Source organism: Lycium barbarum, chromosome 1 (assembly GCF_019175385.1).
Source record: "Lycium barbarum isolate Lr01 chromosome 1, ASM1917538v2, whole genome shotgun sequence".
NCBI classification, from domain to species: Eukaryota; Viridiplantae; Streptophyta; class Magnoliopsida; order Solanales; family Solanaceae; genus Lycium; species Lycium barbarum.
The window spans coordinates 153,816,134-153,837,155 of NC_083337.1; the positions used below are offsets into that span (position 1 = coordinate 153,816,134).

A 21,022-nucleotide genomic window follows, 5' to 3' on the forward strand; every position below is an offset into this window, starting at 1 on the left:
TAGTAGCGTATTCATTTTATTATGAACCATGATTTGCTAATTTTGTAAGATTGTAAAAACTTGGAAAATTTCTGATAGTTTTCACAACTTGTGAGTTTTTATGTCTATGAGAAAAAATACAACTTAAGAAATTTAAATTCCATGTCCAAACAATACCTCAACTTCAAATCATCGTATTTCATATCATATCCAAACGGCTCCTTACTTTCAAGTTTTATTTAGATACTATATAATTTTTTGCATAGCTTACAAGAATATTATTTTAGTTATAGAAGTAAAACAATCAAACAATGTTAATGCATTAACAATGAGATAAGGGTAAAAACACACACCTAAACTATCATTTTTTTTTGTGTTTCATACCTGAACTATCCGAAGTGAGCAAAACACACCTGAACTATCACTATATAGTTAGCAAAACTTCTTCTCTTCATTTTCTTCTTCTGTAAGGGCTAATAAGATTTTCTCCTCCTTTGTGTTTCCCTTCATCTTCTTGGGGGAAATTGGAGCTTAATGGGGGAAAGCCACGACTGAGACGAGACTACTAAGACAATTTTCGGTAAGAATTTTACAAATGGTGAAACCCATTAAATTTTTACAATGACCATATTCTCTAATTTTACCCAAATATATTATCCCTTTAACTTTTAACCTTTATTTATCCATGTGGAATTAACTTCTGCCAAGGTGGAATTATTTATCCACGTGAAGTACCCATGACACTATTTTTTAACAGAAAAAGAGAGTGCAGTACACACACTATTATATATAAGTTCAGGTGTGTTTTACTCACTTCGGATAGTTCAAGTATGAAAAAAAAAAAAAAAAAAAAAGATAGTTTAGGTGTTATTTTTTTGACCCGCATCTCTTGTTCACAATACTTGTAAATTTATTTGAATTAGTAGATACAGACAAGATCTTTAAACGACATCATAATAGACTCTGCGTAAGAAGCCATTTTACAGCATTCGGGGCAATTTCAGTTTCTCGGTGCCGCAGTTTTCTATCCGTTGACATAAAAACGGTGTCGTTTCATATCAAATTCACTTTCTCTTTGCTAGGATCCCAACATCTCTCTCTCTCTCTCTCTCTCTCTCTCTCTCTCTCTCTTTGTAAGTCTCTTCTTACTTATCTACATTTGTATTAATGGATCACCTTGTTTGTATCGCACAAAAATATGGGTCTAGGGTTTTGAATCTAGCTCAGGATTTTTTTTGTTTTAAAGCTTGGATTTCAATGGGTTATTTGTGAAAAGCTATACTTGTTAATCGAGTAGGTGATTTTGGATTAGCTGGAAAGTTAGGTGCTTTACAGAAGATCCTTTTTTATGGAGAATGCAGTTTATTCTTGAATTATATGTGTGCTTGTTGTGCCAAAGTGTTTATTTTTGCTGGCTTCAAGTTGTTGAGTTTGTAATTTTTTTGAAATGGACCTAAATACAGCGAATGGATATAAAGGGGTTGCTGACCCAACTAATTTTGAATCGAGTTGCCTTTTTTCGCTTTAAAGTTGGGATTTCAATCCATTACTTGTGATTTCATAAGGCAGCTATAAAAGTTATGCTTGTCAATCGAGTAGATGATTTTTGATTAGCTCCTACTGTGTAGATTGTCTTGTCTGGAAAGTTGGGTGCTTTAGAAAGATCCTTTATATGAAAATTATTACTTGATCAAAAAAATAAAATAAAAATGAAAGATCCTTTTTATGAATAATGCAGTTTATTCTTGATTATATGTGCCTGTTAAGCCAAAGCTTTGTTTTTTCTGGCTTCTTGCTGCTTCAAGTTGTTGAGTTTTAAAAAATTATGAAATGGACCTAAAATATAGCGGAATGTGGATATAAAGGTTGCTGAACCAACTAACTTAGGATGGGAGTTGTTGGTTGATACAGTTGTTGTATGCTAACTCTGAGAAGATAGTTAAATTGGGAGAAAATGTGTAGAGAGAGAAAGAAGAGATTTGTATCATCTTGAATGAATGAATGAATTACAATTACAGAATTGGCTATATAGCCTAGGTGGAAATTGCTGAAAGAATTACATGAATTGATGCTACAGTGCTAACTGAACACTGACAGCCATTACTGTTTTTTTGATAATGGGTGGCGGTGAGATTCGATCCTAAGACCTTTGCCTGCCATTACTGTCTAACTAACTTTAACTAACTCCACCAATTCAGCCACGTCAGCTCAATCGAACTAGATCCCATCTACTTGTACCAAACTCACAATGGTGAATGTACCTGTAATCTCCATTTATCACTTGGTATGATTACATATAGTATAGACAAAGAAAGAAAGAGAAAAATAATATCAATTGCATGTTGGACAGAAGACTTTGAACTTAAGTTTCCAATGAAGGGAAAATAGATTCATTGCATGTTGTTTCTTGGTTACAGTTAGTTAGTTTGTCAAGATTCTGGTAGTCAGGCTTCCCTTTTTGGGGAAGGTGTTCTAAGGATTGCATCTTCATCTTCGTTCCTTTATACACATTATAGCTTTATATATTTCAGTATGTGATCATTTAAAAGGTTAAAAGCAGCCGAGGGGTTTTAGCTAGTTCATATTTGTTCCTTCATCAAATCTCTGATCTTGGGCTTATCAATCGAAACCTTACATGATTAAAGGAAAATAACACTCTGATCTTGATCTTAAAATCATTTTGCCTTTCTTTTCCCAGACCCCCGCCAATAAAACGATTTTTAAAAGCTCACTTCATGGGACACAAATTTTAAAAAGCAGTTACTTAAGTATTTAACTCTAGACTTTTGCCGGTATACCGGGGTCTGGGGGTTCCTATGACAAATGGTACAATTGGGTAGAGAGAAAAAGAAACTCCGTAAGGCGGTTGACAATCAGCAGACGCATGCCAAAAGATGATTGGTGCATCGGAAGGATCTGGGAACATATTCAGGATATTGGATCAGTCAGTCCAACTCTATGAGTATTCAGTAGCTCAGAATTTTAATTTTCATGAAAGATTTGTGGCTATCAAAACAGAAGCAACATTATCATCCTGGAACTTTCCTACGACACACGCTGGGTCAATGTAACTCAAAAAATACAAAAACTTATAGAGAGCCAGATTACAAAAAGGGAAGCAACCACAGAACTATGCAGAGGCTGTGAAAACTCAAGAGATGGTCTGAAAGTGACATGGGGCTGAAAGATAGGAACTAGCTGTAGCCTAAAATCTCTGTTGGATAACAAAATCATTGAACAAAAGAAGGAGTCCCTTCAAACCTGCATGTTGGGGAGATTCGAGGGTGTTCACCAAGATTTCCTGACAGGCTCAGAAATGAGAAGATGGGTTCACAACATTTGGAAGGTTTTCGGGGGGTGGGGGCACAGGTCCTCGAAATGAAAGGCTTTAATTTCATCTTCGAACTACCATCGAATGAGGAATCTCGGTGAATCAAAAGAATATGGAGATGGAAAAACGCGGAACTTAGGCTGGACTGGTGGTCACCAGCGATGGGATTCGTCTCAGACAACAATATACCAAGATGGTGTTGGATTAGATTGTTGGGCATGCTTCTACACCTATGGAATCAGGATACTTTCAGAGAAATTGGTGAATAATGTGTGGTTGATGGAAATAGAGGAATAATGTGCGGCTGATGGAAATAACTTTTTTGAAGAGGTTACCTACAATGGGCTTGGATTTACGTCAAAAGCCTCGTAATTGTATTCCAACGACCATCTCAGTGGATTCTGGAGAGTTCGAGTACAATAGACCCATTTGGTTTTAAAGCACTACAACTTGTTGTCTCAAAGCCTCACTGTCTGGGATGGAAATTGTCGCCGGAATTCTTGGTGGAAAAATGGACCTATGTTCTCTATTTATAGTCAAGAACCATTGGGTAATAGGGGTTTGGGTTACTTAGGTCCCGGGGATATTGAACATCAGGTGGAAAAAAAAAAGGTGAAAGGGTTGAATGATTTGCTGGCAAAGTTGATATGTATGCCTGTAGTTTTCCATTCACCCCCATGTTTCTACGTAAAATTATATGTGAAAAGTTAAGACTATAACAAGTCACATTGCAGTAACACACTTTCATGTAGTTCTTTCTCGATTGGACAAATTATAGTTGGTGCTAGCTAGCCATACTTCATGACTCGTGATACTTCTGCCATTTGGGGTTGTTTTCTTGGATTTTAGCCTAAATTAGGCAGTTTGACTTTTGATTAATATGGATATTAAGGATTCATGACTTCGCAGTTTGCACGGTACACCTATCAATTTGGCATCATCTCAATATGAAGTCTACCCAAGACAAATTACTTTGTATCTTGTTAATCGCAGTCCAGTAAAGTGGATTAATGCCTAGTTAATGTTCAAAAGATGCATTATTATTCGTATTATATAGTTCTTCTTCCTGGTTTCTTTATAACAGCTAGTGGAAGATCCAGGTCTTAGTTGTCGCCTTGGTGTACTGTGCAGTTTGGTACTTTGCCATGCTTGAAAAAAGATGCTTCATTCAAATTTCAATCTTTAGCAGTTAGGGTTATTTGTTTATTGGAGTGTTGTCTTCTGCAGTGTATAGACTGAACCCGAGCTGAACTGCATCTCGCCTATAAATTAACACATCTTTGAGGACGATGCAGCAACCAGTGCAGCCAAGGCTTTCTGCCAATGGATATGGCCGTCGTAAAGTTGATAGAGAAATGGGTACTAGGTTGGAGAATAAAGTGCAATCTGGAAAAAATACTTCCCATCAATTTACAGGTGCAGGTGAGAGCCACTGTCTTAGGATTATCTATGAATTCTTCACTAATTCTAACTCCTAGTGTTCCAGGTAAAGGGGGAGCATATCAAAGCCTGTCACGTGATCGACTAGTTTATTTAAGTAATAGTCTTGTTGGACATCAAGTGGAAGTACAAGTGATTGACGGATCAGTGTTTTCAGGGATACTTCATGCGACAAATGCTGACAAAGATTTTGGTATGTTAGAAAAGTTAACTTAGACTGCAGGTTTTTTGGGTATTAATTGAAGGCTCTAAACATTGTTTTGGCGTATGTTCAATTATTTTATATTTAACATTAGCTATCTTCCCTTCACTTGGCACAGGTATTATTCTGAAAATGGCTCACTTGATAAAAGATAGTTCTGAGGGGATGAAGAATACTTCTGAAACTTCTAGCAAGCCTCCGTCAAAGACTTTGATAATATCGGGTAACGAGTTTGTGCAAGTTACAGCAAAGGTTTGTGTGCGACTACTATAATTCTTTCTAGCAATTACTTTATGCACCGTCTGATTTCAACAATGACAATACTTTGAATTACCTACCAAACAAATCAGATCACAGTATATTATGGTGATGGTCTTCATGGAAGACCCTTATATATCATTTCTGATTAATTTTGACTCAGAATGTTGTGACTTTCAAATAGTTCTAGTTATAATAATGATGCTCTATTGCTTTGGAGTAGGGTGTGCCTACAACTTTAGATGGCTTCAGAACAGAATTCATGCTGGAACAGCAGCAGGAACTTTTGACAGATTCATATATTTCACAATCTCGGCATTTTGAGGTAGAGCGGCAATTGGAGCGCTGGGTACCTGATGATGATGCTCCTGAATGTCCTGAACTAGACAATATATTTGATGGCCATTGGAATAGGTTGCTATCTCACATCGTTTCCTTTGATTGTTAGAGGATGTTTTAGCTATCTGTAACCTATATTGCTCGGATCCTTCAAAATCCTTGCTGTGCCGCTGTCGATCCAACATGATTTGGGTGTGGGTGATTGATCATCTCTAGGTTTGATCAACCTAACTTGGCTGCTTTGACTACACCTATGGTCAAGTAGTGTAGGTTGATTAGATATTTGGTTTGGTTTTTGGTTTATACCATATAAATATATTCACTTAAAGTACTAGAACACTTTGGTATTATACGAGATAACTTATGTATAAAATATAATTGCAAAGAATTTAATTATACTAAGCTTTAATGTAATAACTTCAATCAATTGACGAAATATATATACTTGTATATGTCGTAATATACATTTCTTGAATGTATCTTAACACCCGTACTCATTGTCCTATCATTATCCCCCGAGTCCTAAGATTAAAAAATACTAATACTGTACTTATATCAATTCATAATTACGTAACAGTAATTTTTATTTAACTTAATTAGCAGACATGGATTTAAGTAGTTACTGCCACTTATGGGCCATGGTGAAATTAACAGCAAAAAAATTCTGAACTTACATTATCAACTTCTTATAGAATTATTATCCCGTGTTCTTGTGGAAACAGAGTATTACTGTGGTTAAAGCAAAGAACTCTCGTGAAACTTCTAGTGGGATGGTAATGTTGGTTGTTCTTGAGCATCACATTCATAAAAGCCTATGTTCTCTAGTAATCCATGCTGATCTAGCAGAAAAATCTGGAAGAATGGGACAAAAAGTTCCTCATAGACAACACAAGGAAATGGGATTAAGGCTTAGTCTTGACGTTATGCTTACATTAGGTCCAATGTTTTTAGGAGTCTTTTCTGTCCGCTTAGAGATTTGCGTTAGTAGAAATGTAAGATCTAGTATAGAGAACCCCAAGTTTTTTACTATTTGAATGAAATGGGTCTAAATAGAGTGAAATGGATAGTGAAAACTTGTATGCCAACTCTTCCCATCTTGGGATTGAGGCGGTAAGGTATTTTCTTGATCCCATCCCTCTCATGCATACTTCCTACATCATTTGTCTCACTGTTTTCTTTCTATCTGTCTCAGTGTCTTTTTCCTATCCGAAACATATTCCTCCTTTGTCGTGGAAGTGTTGTTTGTGAAGTTCTTCCTTTTATAGGCATCTCCTTTTCTCTAAAGCTAAGTAAATATGAATTAAATTTATTCTGAAGACAGACATTGAGTTGGATTGCTCCAGATAGTAGCACTGGCAAAAGTTCATGTGGTTTAATTATTATGTTGTTTCTGAATTGTATTTCAAGTCATCTCAACTGTCTTTGAAGTACAATATTTCTTGGTGAGAACGGTTAATTCCTTCAGTAGCTCTTTCTTTTTCTTTTTTCTTTTGATGCGGGTAATCACCAAAAGGAGGAAAAAAGTGTTATTCCCTGGTCTAAAGATCACATCTACTTGTTATAGCACATTATTCCATATTAATTCATGACGAGTGTCCCTTTCTTGTATGATACAAAATGGATTTCACTCATTTACATTACCAGAGTGTCCCTTTCTACTCTATCAATGCAAGATGAATGCATAGAGTGATGTGCTTCATTATTGTATCGCCCATTTATTTGTAACACATGGTCTACTAATTGTAAATGTCTAAACTAGTCATCTATTGACGTTTTCTTTATAGTTGCTTACTTGCTTCAACCTTTACTCTGTGTGTTTGTCAGGGGCTGGGATCAGTTTGAAGCCAATGAAACACTGTTTGGAGTAAAAAGCACATTTGATGAGGACCTTTATACGACAAAGCTTGAGAGAGGTCCTCAGATGAGTGAATTGGAAAAAGAAGCTCTAAGAATAGCTAGAGAAATTGAGGGTGAGGATACGCGTGATCTTCATCTAGCAGAGGTGGGGTAATTGCTTCCTTTTAATAGAACCTTGGTTTCTTTCTGATTTTTCTCTGCTTATTTTGTTCTAAATTTAGTTGCATTGGTTGAAATTTACTTTTCATAGGAGAGAGGGATTCAACTTCATGAGAACCTAGAAGTTGATGAGGAAACCAGATTTTCCGCAGTTGTTAGAGAGGTTGATGATAGCGGCTATGATGACTGCGAGGACATATTATTGGATTCACGTAATGATGAAACATTTCAAGGTGTATCTAGTGCTATGGGCAAGTCATCTACTGACATTAGCAGCAGGAAAATGAATGAAGGTGCACAAGTGTCATCAAGATCTTCCTCCATGGTATAAGTTTGTTCACCTACACTCGTTATTCTGCCTGACAATTGTTTTTTTGTGGTGCTGGGGCTCGTTCCTTATATGAATGATCGTGGGTTCTGTTTCTCGGTTTGTATAATTTGTTACCTATTTCTTATTATATATTTCAAGGCATTAACTTAAGATATGGATGATAGAGGAAGTCTATTTTCATATTAGTCAAATATCTCAAGCTAGTTAGAAAGTGTTTTAATTGGTTATTTAAGGTCTATTAGTGCTGGCGAGTTTGAGAGTTATCCACGTCTTAGACCAAGCACTTTTAGAGTGACTCATGCATGTGGTTCAAGGGCCTATAAATAATACCTTAGTTTCTGTGTACTCGACTATAGTTGAATCATAAGCTAATTATATGACGTGTCTTAGTATTTCTATGCCTATCATGTTTGTAGGATGAAGTGCAATCTTCCCGGTTAAGTACCAGCAGGGATGTCTATCAGACTTGTCATGATGATCATGTGAAACAGTCATCAGCTGAAGTTATCCCTAAAGGTGCCTCTATCTTAAACAGGTTTGCTATAGTCATTCCTTTCTACAACTAGTAGTTTTTAAAAGATAACGTTAGCCTTGCTTGTTATCGTCTCTCTAACTGAAATTATCTTTTTAGGGGACTCAAAGCCCTATTTAGTGAGCATGCTGGAGCAAGTTGCAATAAGGAGGATACGAGAAATCAAATGGTTAGCTAATTTGTGACTTCCATATTGTTTTCATTTTAACTTATTATTAATGTTTATCTTTTTCTTGGAAAACTTTCTTATGGTTGGTGTTTCTCGTTTCATGTAGATAGCTGAAGAGGCTCAAACGTCAGTATTGGAAGGTGAGTATGTCTTGTGAGCTGGAGTAGACAAATATTTCATGCCAACTCCTGCAAATGGAGTTTTTAAATTATTTCCCTTGCATTGAAAATAGCGGACGCTTTTTTTTTTTTTTTTTAAAATTTTAAATTGGATACTTCTATTCCTCAGCATTATGGATATGCTGGCCACCTCCAACAAATAGCTTACAAGGAGAATATTAATTACAAAACTCCTAGGAAGTCCACTATCTGTACTTCATCTTCTATACATTGCTCTTTACACCAAAAACATTAAGTTGTGATACCATTCCATTTGATCTTTTGTATGGAGCCTTCAAAAATTCTTTCATTTTTCTCCTTCCATATGTTCCACCAAATACAGGCTGGTGCTGTTCTCCACCACTTTTTTTGACTCTCACTCCTACCTCTTCTTAACCAGCAGCTTAGTAAATCTGCAGTGTGCTCTGGCATTATCCATTCCTCCCTGGCCAAACAGATAAAGAGTGCCCAAACTTCTGCAGTCATCTTACAATGAAGGAACAAGTGACTATTTGTTTCTGCTGCCTCCATGCATTAAGGGCATCTAGATACTATCTGAATTTTCCTCTCCTGAAGTGGTTCAGGGTCAGGCATGCTTTCTTCACCACTAGCCATGTAAAACATTTCACCTTATTCGGCTTGGCCAACAGTATTTGCATTTGTCATTTATTCGGCTAATTCATCTCTGTAAATTAACAGCAAAAACAACCACACCTCAGTCCCAAACAGTTGAGGTCGGCTATATCTGTGAATGAGCCGAGTAAATATATCTTTGTAATATGTAGAGCTTTTCCCTTGTTTCATGTATTATTTGCATTATCAGTACCATAGGGAAACAAAAATTATCACAAAGAACAGTTTTTTTGGGGTGGGGTGGGGGAAGGGGGAGGGGTATAAAGGATGCTATTTCCTGAAATTCGATGTTTCGATTCATCTTTGTGTACTTCCAATTCATGGCCAGATTGTATTCTTCAGTAGCCTCTTTAACACTCTCGAACTAGAAATTTCTAAATTTTTAATGTGTCAGCAGGTGATGGCACAATTAGTTCCTTGTCAATTGACCTCATTGAACTTTTAGATATTAGCATGAAATTTTATGTTAAGGTACCAAGAGGATAATTGGCATATATGACCCTAACTAAAATCTTGAGAGAATTTGGTGAGATGGTTGTTCAAGATACTAAGGTATACACTCAAGCATGAAACCAAGCAGCTACATTATTACAAATAAAGGAAATAGAACTGTTAGCTTTTACAAGAAATGGAGTAGAATATTATACGATTAAACTTTCTTAATATGGTAATCATAGGCCAAGAAAAAATAGTTTGTCTTCTTTTTTAAGTAGGGAAAAGATGGAGGCTTTTTTTTCCAATTAAATAACAAGTTTTGCAACAGAAGTAGTGAAAATACCTCTAAACATGATACCTTAAGATTTAAAGGTACATTTAAGCATAGAAGAAAGTAACCTCTTGTAAATATAGTAAAAGAGAGCATTTAGTTTTTAAAAGGAAAAGAAGAATTTCCTTTCTTGTTGAATCGGTATTATTTCCGTCATTTTCTTACAACAACAACAACAACCCAGTGAAATCCCACATCGTGGGGTCTGGGGAGGGTAGAGTGTACACAGACCTTACTCCTACCAAGGTAGGACGGCTGTTTCCGAAAGACCCTCGGCTCAATAAAAGCATAAAAAGAAGTCAGATAAGGTTAAGAGAATCAAAGCCATATGAAATTAAATAATGCAAGCGACACAGATAACACAGGATAATCAAAGCACAGGAAATAACAGATAATAGCAGAAATCTGAGCAGAAGAAATTATATTGCGATAATGCGACTACTAATAAGAACGGAAAACGAGACTATCTACTAGCCTTTTACCCTAATTTGGGTCCTCCAAACCCTCCTATCTAAGGTCATGTCCTCGGTAAGCTGTAGTTGCGCCATGTCGTGTCTAATTACCTCTCTCCAATACTTCTTCGGTCTACCCCTACCTCGTCTGAAACCATCCATGGCCAACCTCTCACACCTCCGCACTGGGGCATCTGTGTCTCTCCTCTTCACATGCCCAAACCATCTCAATCTCGCTTCTCGCATCTTATCTTCCACCGAGGCCACCCCCACCTTATCCCGAATATGCTCATTCCTAATCCTGTCACTCCTAGTGTGGCCACACATCCATCTTAACATTCTCATCTCGGCAACTTTCATCTTTTGAACGTGAGAGATCTTAACCGGCCAACACTCCGCCCCATACAACATAGTCGGTCTAACCACCACTTTGTAGAACTTGCCCTTAAGTTTTGGTGGCACCTTCTTGTCACATAGCACTCCGGAAGCAAGCCTCCATTTCATCCACCCTGCCCCAATACGATGTGTGACATCATCGTCAATCTCCCCGTAGCTTTGCAGAATAGACCCAAGGTACTTGAAACTACTTTTCTTCTGGATGGCCTGGGTACCAAGTCTCACTTCCAAGCCAGCCTCCTGAGGTGCTTCACTGAACTTACACTCCAAGTACTTTGTCTTGGTCCTACTCAGTTTAAACCCTTTAGACTCCAGAGCATGTCTTCAACTCTCCAGCTTAGCGTTAACTCCGCTACGAGTCTCGTCGATCAGGACTATGTCGTCCGCGAACAACATACACCATGGCACCTCACCTTGAATTTGCCATGTCAATTCATCCATCACCAAGGCAAATAAAAACGGACTAAGAGCTGATCCTTGATGCAACCCCATCACAACTGGAAAGTGGTATGAGTCTCTTCCTACTGTCCTTTCCCTGGTCTTGGCTCCCTCATACATGTCCTTGATCACCCTAATGTACGCCACAGGTACACTTTTAGCCTCCAAGCATTCCCATAGGATCTGTCTTGAAACTTTGTCATAAGCCTTTTCTAGGTCGATGAATACCATGTGTAAGTCCTTCTTCCTCTCCTTATACTGCTCCACCAACCTTCTCACAAGATGGATGGCTTCTGTAGTTGAGCGTCCCGGCATGAATCCGAACTGGTTCTCTGAAATAGACACACCTCTCCTTACCCCTATCTCCACCACCCTTTCCTACACTTTCATAGTATGGCTTAGCAGCTTGATACCTCTATAGTTGTTGCAACTCTGGATATCTCCCTTATTCTTGTATAGAGGGATCATTACACTCGCCCTCCATTCTTCGGGCATCAATGTCGTCTTAAAGATGACATTAAACAACCTAGTCAGCCACTCCAAACCTGCCGGGCCCACGCTCTTCCAGAATTCTCCAGGAATCTCGTCAGGAATCTCGTTAGGTCCGATCGCTCTTCCCCTGCGCATCCTACGAACAACACCCTTAACCTCGTCAACCTTAATACTCCTGCAATACCCAAAATCGTGACGCCTTCCTGTATGTTCTAATTCTCCCAACACAATGTCTCTGTCCCCTTCTTCATTCAAGAGTTTGCAGAAGTATGACTGCCATCTCCGTCTAATGGGAGTCTCCTTTACCAATACTTTGCCATGCTCGTCCTTGATGCACTTTACTTGATCCACATCACGTGCCTTCCTCTCCCTCGCCTTGGCTAGCCTGAACAATTTCTGGTCCCCTCCTTTCTCTTCTAGTTCAGCATACATGCGTTCAAAAGATGTCGTTTTTGCCGTCGAAACCGCCAACTTCGCCTTCTTCCTCGCCATCTTATAAAGTTCTGTATTCGTTCACTTCTCCACCTCATCCTTGCTTTCTATCAACTTCGCATACGCCACCTTCTTTGCTTCCACCTTCCCTTGAACTTCTCCATTCCACCACCAGTCCCCTCGATGCTGACCACGACTACCTGTCGAGACCCCCAACACTTCCCTTGCTACCACCCTAATGTAACTAGCCGTCTTATCCCACATACTGGTCGCATCCCCACTACTATCCCAGGCCCCCATATCCTTCAATTTCTCTCCCATCTCCAGGGCACTAATCGTGGTCAAACTCCCCCATCTGATCCTAGGTCGGTCCTCCACGACCCTCTTCTTCCTCGTTATGTTGATCGCTAAATCCATCACCAAGAGCTTATGTCGGGTTGTAAGATATTCGCTCGGAATGACCTTACAATCTTTGCACAGACCTTTATCATCCTTCCTAAGGAGTAAAAAGTCTATCTGAGTCTTAGCCACCGAACTACGGAAGGTTACCAAGTGTTCTTCCTTCTTTGAGAAACTCGAATTGGCTATCACCAACCCAGAAGCTCTTGCAAAATCCAAAAGTGAGACTCCTCCTCCATTCCTGTCCCCGAAGCCAAAGCCTCCATGCAGATCATCATAACCTCCCGAAATAGGCCCGATGTGCCCGTTGAAATCACCTCCCACAAATAGCTTCTCAGTAGGCGGTATGCCTCCCACTAATTCGTCCAAATCCTCCCAAAAGCGCCTCTTCTCCTCATCGCCTAAACCCGCTTGCGGCGCATATGCACTAATAATGTTCACAGTGAGTCCTTCAACGACCACCTTAATCGACATCATCCTATCAGTAGCTCTCCTAACCTCTATCACCTGATCCCTTAATTCACCATCTACTAAAATGCCCACCCCATTTCTATACTTCGACCTACCAGAGAACCACAGCTTATACCCGTCTACCTCCTTAGCTTTAGGACCTACCCATTTGGTCTCTTGGATACAAGCTATATTAATCTTCCTCTTCTTAAGAATCTTAACTAGCTCTATGGACTTCCCCGTTAACGTCCCAATGTTCCAAGATCCTACTCTCAACCTAGACGCTCCTCTAACCCACTTACCCCTCCTAACCCTCGCCCTCGTCCCCGAACGAGAACATGACCCTAGTCTACCATCACTAAGCAAAGCCACGAAAATGAGTATGAACTAATAAATTATTCAAAAGTCTAAAGTTAGCAAAATGTAACTACAAGTGTATGGAAAAATAATGGATGTGGCAACCGGAGGTACCAACTCCAGTTGAACTGAACCTGGACGCCGCCGGAAAACACTGTTCAACGTCCGAGTTACTGTTCACACTATTCACTGTTGAGTTACTGTTCACCGCCGGAATTCTGCGAAACGGGAGAAGAGAGGGGGGGGGGGTGTGGAAAGAACAAGAAAAGAAAAGGAAAAAAGGAGAGAGAGGGCTGGCCGGAAAATGGTGCCGGAAAAAGTCTCCGGCGATGACGCAGCTGTGTTCTGGCAGCGGCAGAAGCAGCTAAAAAAAGGAGAAGAGAAGAAGAAGAGGAGAAGAAGAAAAGGAAAGAGAGAAAAAAAGTAGATCTGGTCGGAAAAGTGGCCGGCGTTACCTGGTCGCCGGAGTTACCTGAACAGTGATGCGGTCTGGTCGCCTGACGGGGTGGCGAGTGGGGTGGAGAGTTGGAGGGCAGAGGAGAGAGAAAGCAGAGGAGCCTGACGGGGTGGCGGCCGTCATTTTCTTATATATATATATATTTTTGAACAGTTAACATTTCTATTTTCTATTATGAACAGAGAAATACACCAATAGTGTACTTCAGTAGTAATTACAAGTAGTAGTCACAAAAGCAAAACCTACCACCTATTCCTTCATAAGCCATCTAAAATCTTAGCTTTGTCCTCTGCCTCCTGAGGGAGTTCATGAATACACCAAAAATAGAAAAACACTATACAGTTCATTTTTAACTTCTGGAAAGTGATACTTTTATTTTCAAAACATCTCTGATTCCTCTCCTTCCATATTGTCCACCAGATGCAGGCCGGGACAATCTTCCATCTCTCCCTGTGTCCTGACAGATTCCCATCTCTGTTCCAGCAAGCTAGAACTTCAACTGAATTCCTTGGCATTGTCCATTTTAGACCCTTCAAATTAAGAAAAATGTGCCAAAGTTGTTCTGCCACTTTACAGTGTAAGAAAAGATGATTAATCGTCTCTGCTTCAGTTTCACAAAAAAAACAGACGTTGGAATTGCCTCATTGAACTTGATTTATGCCCTCTCTAGGCAGTTGACCAAGAATAATTAGGCTAAGTAATGTACATTGCAATGGAAATTTTTTAATGTAATGGTGACAGCAATTAGCTTTCTGTAGTTCTGTATTGAGCTAAGCACACTTCATTGTCAGATCTCATTTTGTGCTAAGTTCTGTTTATAATTTGTAGTCATTTTTGTAGCTTGCTAATTTTATCTCTTTCAGTTGCTTGCTCTAAATAGAAGAAATTATTTTTTCAATGTTTAGTAGGATAATAGTTATTATCTTGAAGAACAAACGGTCCGCTTCAAGACTGTTGAGGATATGCCTTGATGCTTTGCTTAGAACCAGATAGATGTGTCTTTGTTTAGTCCGTTTCTAATGAAGCTTGGTTCTAGATAGCGTTTTCAAAGATCTGATCTTTCATTGAGATGAAGTGCTAGAGCATCAAGTACACTCAAGATACACTTTTTTCAAAACAAAACAAAAAGCAACAATTACGCCTCAATCCCAAACAAGTTGGGTTCAATTATATGAATTCTCACTGACCATGTCACTCCATTTAAACTCATTTCATGCCAATTTTATACAAATACAAATAAAAGTTTTAGAAGTTCTGTATATTTTCTAAACGTATGAATCTCTGAAAGGCTAAAACCACTCCTAAAGAGCATATAGGACTACAGTAAAAATGCTAATGTCTAAAACATATTCTCAGCTAATATGTATCGCCTATATATCTTTTTCTTCCGTGGTGCTTTATCTTTTTGCTAAGTCTATATGAATCCCCAGAAATTGTAGGTTCTTCGAGACAACGTCCCTTCATGTGATTTTAGGTCTACATTGTCCTTTTTAACACCTTTGCCCCTATGGTTCCACACTTACATACTGGTGCATCTGGAGGTCGACACAGGACATGCATAAACCATCTCAAGCGACCTCTCATTTTATCTTCAATATGCGTTACTTGAACCTTCTCATGAATGTGGTCATGTCTAATCTTGTATGGCCACACATCCATCTTAGCATTTGCATCTCTGCAAAATTCATCTTGAGGATGTATTGAATGTTAGTGGCACAACATTCACTCCAATTTGGGAGTACTTTATCTAAAAATGAAAAAAAGATACAATTTGGGATTAACTTTGGTAACACCAACATCTTTGTTAGTGCAATTAAATGATATTGTGTCTCCCTCATCCCCCCCCTCCTCTTCTCCCCCCCTAAAATTATAGGGTAATTACATTTTGCCTCCATTAAACTCTCATCCTGAATATTGAGATTGAATTTATCAAGGAACAAGATCTCTCATGCTTGTGGAGTAACAGTTACTTCATGTCGGTAATTGCTGTCTGCTGGTCTGTTATACACTTGTGCTTTTGACAGTTCAAATTCAACTCCCTCAATGTCTTGTCTTCCAACTTCTATTTCTTTTAACCTTAGGTTTAACACATGCAGATTTAAAGTCTTCTTCAAGAATGAAAATGGAGACCTTTGATGGGGGTAGATTGTCTTCAGACATCTCTGCATTGCGTATTCATCCAGGGGACCAGGATAAGATCACAAGTTCTTCTAGAGAGAAGTTGGAGGGTGCAGTGTCTTCCAACATTCAAGGGGCTTCACAATCTGCTAATTCTCGTGTGCGACCTAGTAGTTCTGCTCTATCCGCTTCTGATGGAACAGGTGCTGCCTCAACGTCAGCTGACAATGGATTATCACGAACCTCTTCTGTAAATTCATTTTCGTCAGAAAAATCCACGTTGAATCCACATGCTAAGGCAAGAACTATTTCCTAATCTTTCTTTTTTCAACAAAATGACAAGAACTGTCTTCATGTAATAATTTCCATAGTTTCTATTAGAGATGTGCTATTTTTTTTTTTCGCCCCTCCCTCTGGCTTATCATCTACATGTTTATCTATTCTGCTTCTGTCGAATATTTTGTCAGGAATTTAAATTCAATCCTAATGCAAAGAGTTTCATCCCATCTCAATCACCTTTGAGACCTGCTTCTCCAGTGTCTGATAATTCCTTCTACTATCCAGCTGGTGTGGCTGCTGTCACAAACATGCATGGCATGCCTGTTGGGGTAAGTGATGCTTGTATATTTTATAGTCAATATATGAGGAATTTGCTTTGAGAGAAAAAAAAAGATCTGTGTGAATCTTACTTGCTTTCCTTTGGAAGTCAAAGCATGGTCGACCCTGTAGGTTTTGAGAGAAAAAAAAATAAAATCTGTGTGAATCTTACCTGGTCTGCCTTTGGAATTCAAAGCATGGTCGACCCTGTAGTGTCTGTATCACCTAAGATTTAGATATGTACTTGTGTAGTGTCTCAACTGTCTATCAGCTTTATTTTGAGTCAAATATTTGGCTATGCTGATGGAAATGTTTATAGATTTGGTTAGTCGGTAACCCATTTTTGGGTGATACTATGTAAAATCTGCAAGTGGGTTTTCCTAAGAATGGTAATTTACATGAGTGGAGTACATAAGGATTCTGTCTTTGTAATCTTCTGCTGTTAGTTGTTTACTCTTTGTTCTCATTTTCATGGTGGAACTGAAACTCTATGTGCTGTTGCAGTCAATTGTGGTAAAATATCGTTACTTCTCTTATCGGGTATAATTAATGCTGTGTTGAGAAAATTTGTGCTTTTTATCTGCCTATAGTTTCAAAGAAACAAAATAAGCTGGGAAAATGTTCTGTACGTGTCCTTCATTCTTTTCCATTTTCCTCCGAAGTACTCCTTATGCACCTGTGACAAAAGCCATGCAATGCTGTAGATGTTTGCTCTTATTGCTTTTGTGCTCCTCTTTGAACTACAAATAATGGAGTAAGTTGAGAAGCTGAAATTGCTTGTAACTGCCATACTGTTTTCATGTTGTTAGATGATAGCCGGTGAAGTTCACCAATCTTTTGAAGCTACTGTCGGCATCTTTGTGAAATGTTTTTTGTTGTACTTGTCTGTGTTTCAACTAAATGCATGCTCTTGCTTGTTTCTTTTTCCTTTTTCACATTTTAATGCATTATTGAAGGTTTGCTAATCATGTACCTGATGCAGGTTGGTCCATCATTTTCTGCACATCAGCCTGTTATATATAATCCACAGCCTACACCTGTACCGCCATCATTTTTTCATCCAAATGGACCACAGGTTTGTCAGTTTTTTGGGTTATCAGCATATACGTTAACTGATTCTTCTGTCATTTTTTTTGAAGTGGGTTTCAGAATGTTCAAAATTCTTTTCTTTTTGATGCAGTATGGACAGCAGATGATGATTGGTCACCCTCGTCAAGTTGTCTATATGCCGAGTTACCCAACTGTAAGAAATCTTTTGACATTTTACGTTTATTTTTGCTCGTCTTTACCATTTTCATTATTCTTGCTATTATCATAGTTCATCATTGATAAAATGTCAAGATGTGGGGAAGCTTGCTGGATAAAAACCATAGTGGTCCGGTAACACCAAAATAATAATTAATTTACATAAGAGCAGCCCAAACGCTTAAGCTGTGTTCCAGTCTGTTAGTCGGTTCATGCATCAATCACAATTCATTTATGCTTATAAAATTGATTGTTTTATTTGGCCGACCCTCTTGTGCATAATTAGACCGAGTAAATTGAGAATTGAGTCTTCTAATATGGGAGAAAATCTCCTCTTGTTTTTAGTGAGAGCAACAGCTGAGATGTTCATTTATCCCAGCATGCATGATCTCTTTATTAGTGGCTCGAACTGACTGTTACTTTGTTGAGACATGATAGGAAATGCCGTTCAAAGGAAGAGAGTACTAACCAGTTGGCAAACCATATTGTGTGGTGGGTTGAACGATTGCTGATATAGGAAATAATTTCTGACACACTAGATTTCGTGGATCATTTATTGGTGCGACGTTCAGGTGGTTGATGAGGGGCTTCAGTGGTTTGATTAGATTCATTATAGTGGAATATCAGTGATGCGAATTTGTAGTGATCATAGATTTGTAAGCTTTCAAATTTATGGTCTTTCGTGGAGTTTACTGTGGTGGTTCTGTGATATACTGCAGTTCATGTTTCTTCTCTTTGATCTGTAATCCTGATAATGTATGTTTTTCTTCCTTTTCAATACTATTTAGTGGATTTTTAGGTACTTATTGGTGGAAATTAAAACCAAAAAATATGTGAAGGCGGGTCGAGTGACACATTTTTTGAAGTTTATTTGTTAGCGTGGAAAATATTCCCGAAAAAGTTAAATGCAAACTGTATGAGGTTAAAGTAAGATAGTTACACTGAAAATGATCAAAGCATGAATGCCAAATCAATACTGTGAATCAATTCTAAATGCTAAAACTGGACTTATCTTACTAAAAGTTGATTTATTTTCTCTGAGTAGAAATAAAAGATGTGCAAGTCGTCTTTATTTTATTTTTGAAGTTACCATTATGGTGACTTGTTGAGAGATTAGTCATTAACCTCAACTAATATTATTACCCGCCAAAAAGTATTAGTCATTGAGGCGCAATTCGATTGACAGAATACATTTACAATATTGGAGTACCCTATGTTCCCTGTCACCAAGCACTTGCCATTCGTTGATTATAAGCGACATTTCGAAAATGTCCGGGTCAAAATGGTTTTCAAATAAGTTCTGAATTAGTGGATGTTGTCAAAGGGAGTAGTGATGCCATAAGCAAAAAAGAAGAGACTCATAGAATGGCGGAGAAAAATAGAGCTTTTGCGCATTTTCGTTAATCCATGAACAAGATCTATACATCTCGATTGGAAAAGAATCGATAGAAAAAGAAAGAGTCGGAATCAGGGGCGGATTTATGTAGGACTGTGGGGCTGCCACGCCACCCCCACGCGTCGGTTGAAACTTTGCTTATATATGTATCAGAATTCTTATTAATATAACCCGTGCCACCCGGAGGACAAATTGAGTTTGTGGTGCCAGTGGTTAAAAGCCATGTTTTCCTCTCCAAGGACGCAGGATCGATTCCCTGCTACCTCAATTTTTAGAACATTTTTAGGTAAACAATATTGTTACTTTTTATTGAGTTCCTTTTTTATTTTAAGCATAAATTTCAGTAAATAATTTTCTTCTTGCAACAAACCCTTTCTCTTCTCCCAAATTCTCTCTCTCTTCTTCAAAATTTTAATAATATTTCCCTGTTGCCCCGGCTTCTCTTCCATTGTTGTTTCTTATATTTAATTTTACATGTTATTTTATTTTTATTTAAATGATTTAATAAATACAAGAGAAAAGGGTATGTTTAGTCTTGGTTCACGTTAATTTAGAAAAGAAATCTTCTTTATGTTATAGGAGTAATAATTATGCTCGTAAACTTGAGTTGTTCTATATAATACTTGGAATAATAGTTGGCTATGCAAATCGAAAAGATAAATAACTCGAACCGCAACTCACATTTGATCCAACTGATCAGCTGTTTACTCTATTTGGACCATGTAAATTGCAATACGTCTACTTTACAGCAGAGTGGCACCCAGAGCCTCTGAATCCTGGATCCGCCTCTGGTCGGAATTGCTCGATAGATTTCTCGAAACAAACAAAATGGAAACGAAAGATGAAACATAAATTATGGATCAACTAAGTCCTCTAGGTGACTTTCTTTAAAGAGAAACCTCATGTAAATACTATGATATAACTATTCAGGGAGATTTTGAAACTGTTCCATAAATAAATTGTATAATAGAACAAACACTAATACCTTAATTGAATCTGTCAAAATCAAATTTGTTTATCAAAGTGCTTCTTCGATTGCCCAGGACATCTCTTTTCAACCGAGGAGAAAAACAAGATCATTTCGTTCCACTTTTAATAAAATAGTGAAGGATATTCCATTAGTAATTAAAAAGGGGTGAAGAGAATCTCTATAAGTTGTTCAGGTCGATTTTATCAAGAATTTACCTTCTAGTTTTAAGGACCGGTTTGGCCATAAGAATTTTCCACTTTTTTCCAGAATTTTTTTCCACTTTTTTCCAGAATTAGCGTTTGGCCATGAAAATTCCAAATACAACTTGTATTTGGAATTTGAAAAACAAGAAAAACTTGTTTTTCACCTTTTTCACAACTAAAACAAGTATATTACAACAAAAAAAATACAATTTTAAAAACTGTGGCAAAACACAACTCAACTCCAACTCCAACTCCAAAATTCCAAAAAAAAGTGAAAAAGTTTTTGGTTTGTATGGCCAAATCGCTACTAACTCTGAAGGTGATTAATTGGTCTATCTATATATATATACACACATTGAGGCTTTCACTTTTCCCTGATGAAGTATTAACGTTCATGCAGAAAGCGCTGTAATTCTCAGTTAGATAGCAAATTTGCAGTTCCATTTGCTTCTTTTCTTTATCTCCA

General features: G+C 38.0%; 1 protein-coding gene across 2 annotated transcripts; it reads left to right on the top strand.

Moving 5' to 3' along the window:
- Nucleotides 1–887: 887 nt before the first annotated feature.
- On the top strand, nt 888–18,852 carry LOC132645399 (polyadenylate-binding protein-interacting protein 4-like). 2 transcript variants are annotated; one of them, XM_060362375.1, is made up of 15 exons: nt 888–1,112; nt 4,538–4,726; nt 4,797–4,943; nt 5,071–5,204; nt 5,434–5,624; nt 7,374–7,551; nt 7,657–7,890; nt 8,313–8,431; nt 8,528–8,597; nt 8,704–8,737; nt 16,124–16,443; nt 16,613–16,753; nt 17,725–17,817; nt 17,923–17,985; nt 18,426–18,852. In XM_060362375.1, exons 2-15 carry the CDS (start codon nt 4,600–4,602, stop codon nt 18,453–18,455), a joined length of 1,881 nt encoding a protein of 626 aa, XP_060218358.1. In that variant the 5' UTR covers nt 888–1,112; nt 4,538–4,599; the 3' UTR covers nt 18,456–18,852. The 2 variants fall into 2 exon arrangements, with proteins under 2 accessions (XP_060218358.1, XP_060218350.1); XM_060362367.1 differs by having other exon boundaries at nt 890–1,112; nt 4,538–4,732.
- Nucleotides 18,853–21,022: the final 2,170 nt, after the last annotated feature.

Bases quoted from the DNA above. Each gene is read 5' to 3' on its own strand.
- LOC132645399 (XM_060362367.1), top strand. From the start codon at position 4,600: ATGCAGCAACCAGTGCAGCCAAGGCTTTCTGCCAATGGATATGGCCGT. The intron at 8,738-16,123 runs GTGAGTATGTCT...TAACACATGCAG, and splicing joins TCAAACGTCAGTATTGGAAG to ATTTAAAGTCTTCTTCAAGA. The intron at 16,754-17,724 runs GTAAGTGATGCT...TACCTGATGCAG, and splicing joins TGCATGGCATGCCTGTTGGG to GTTGGTCCATCATTTTCTGC.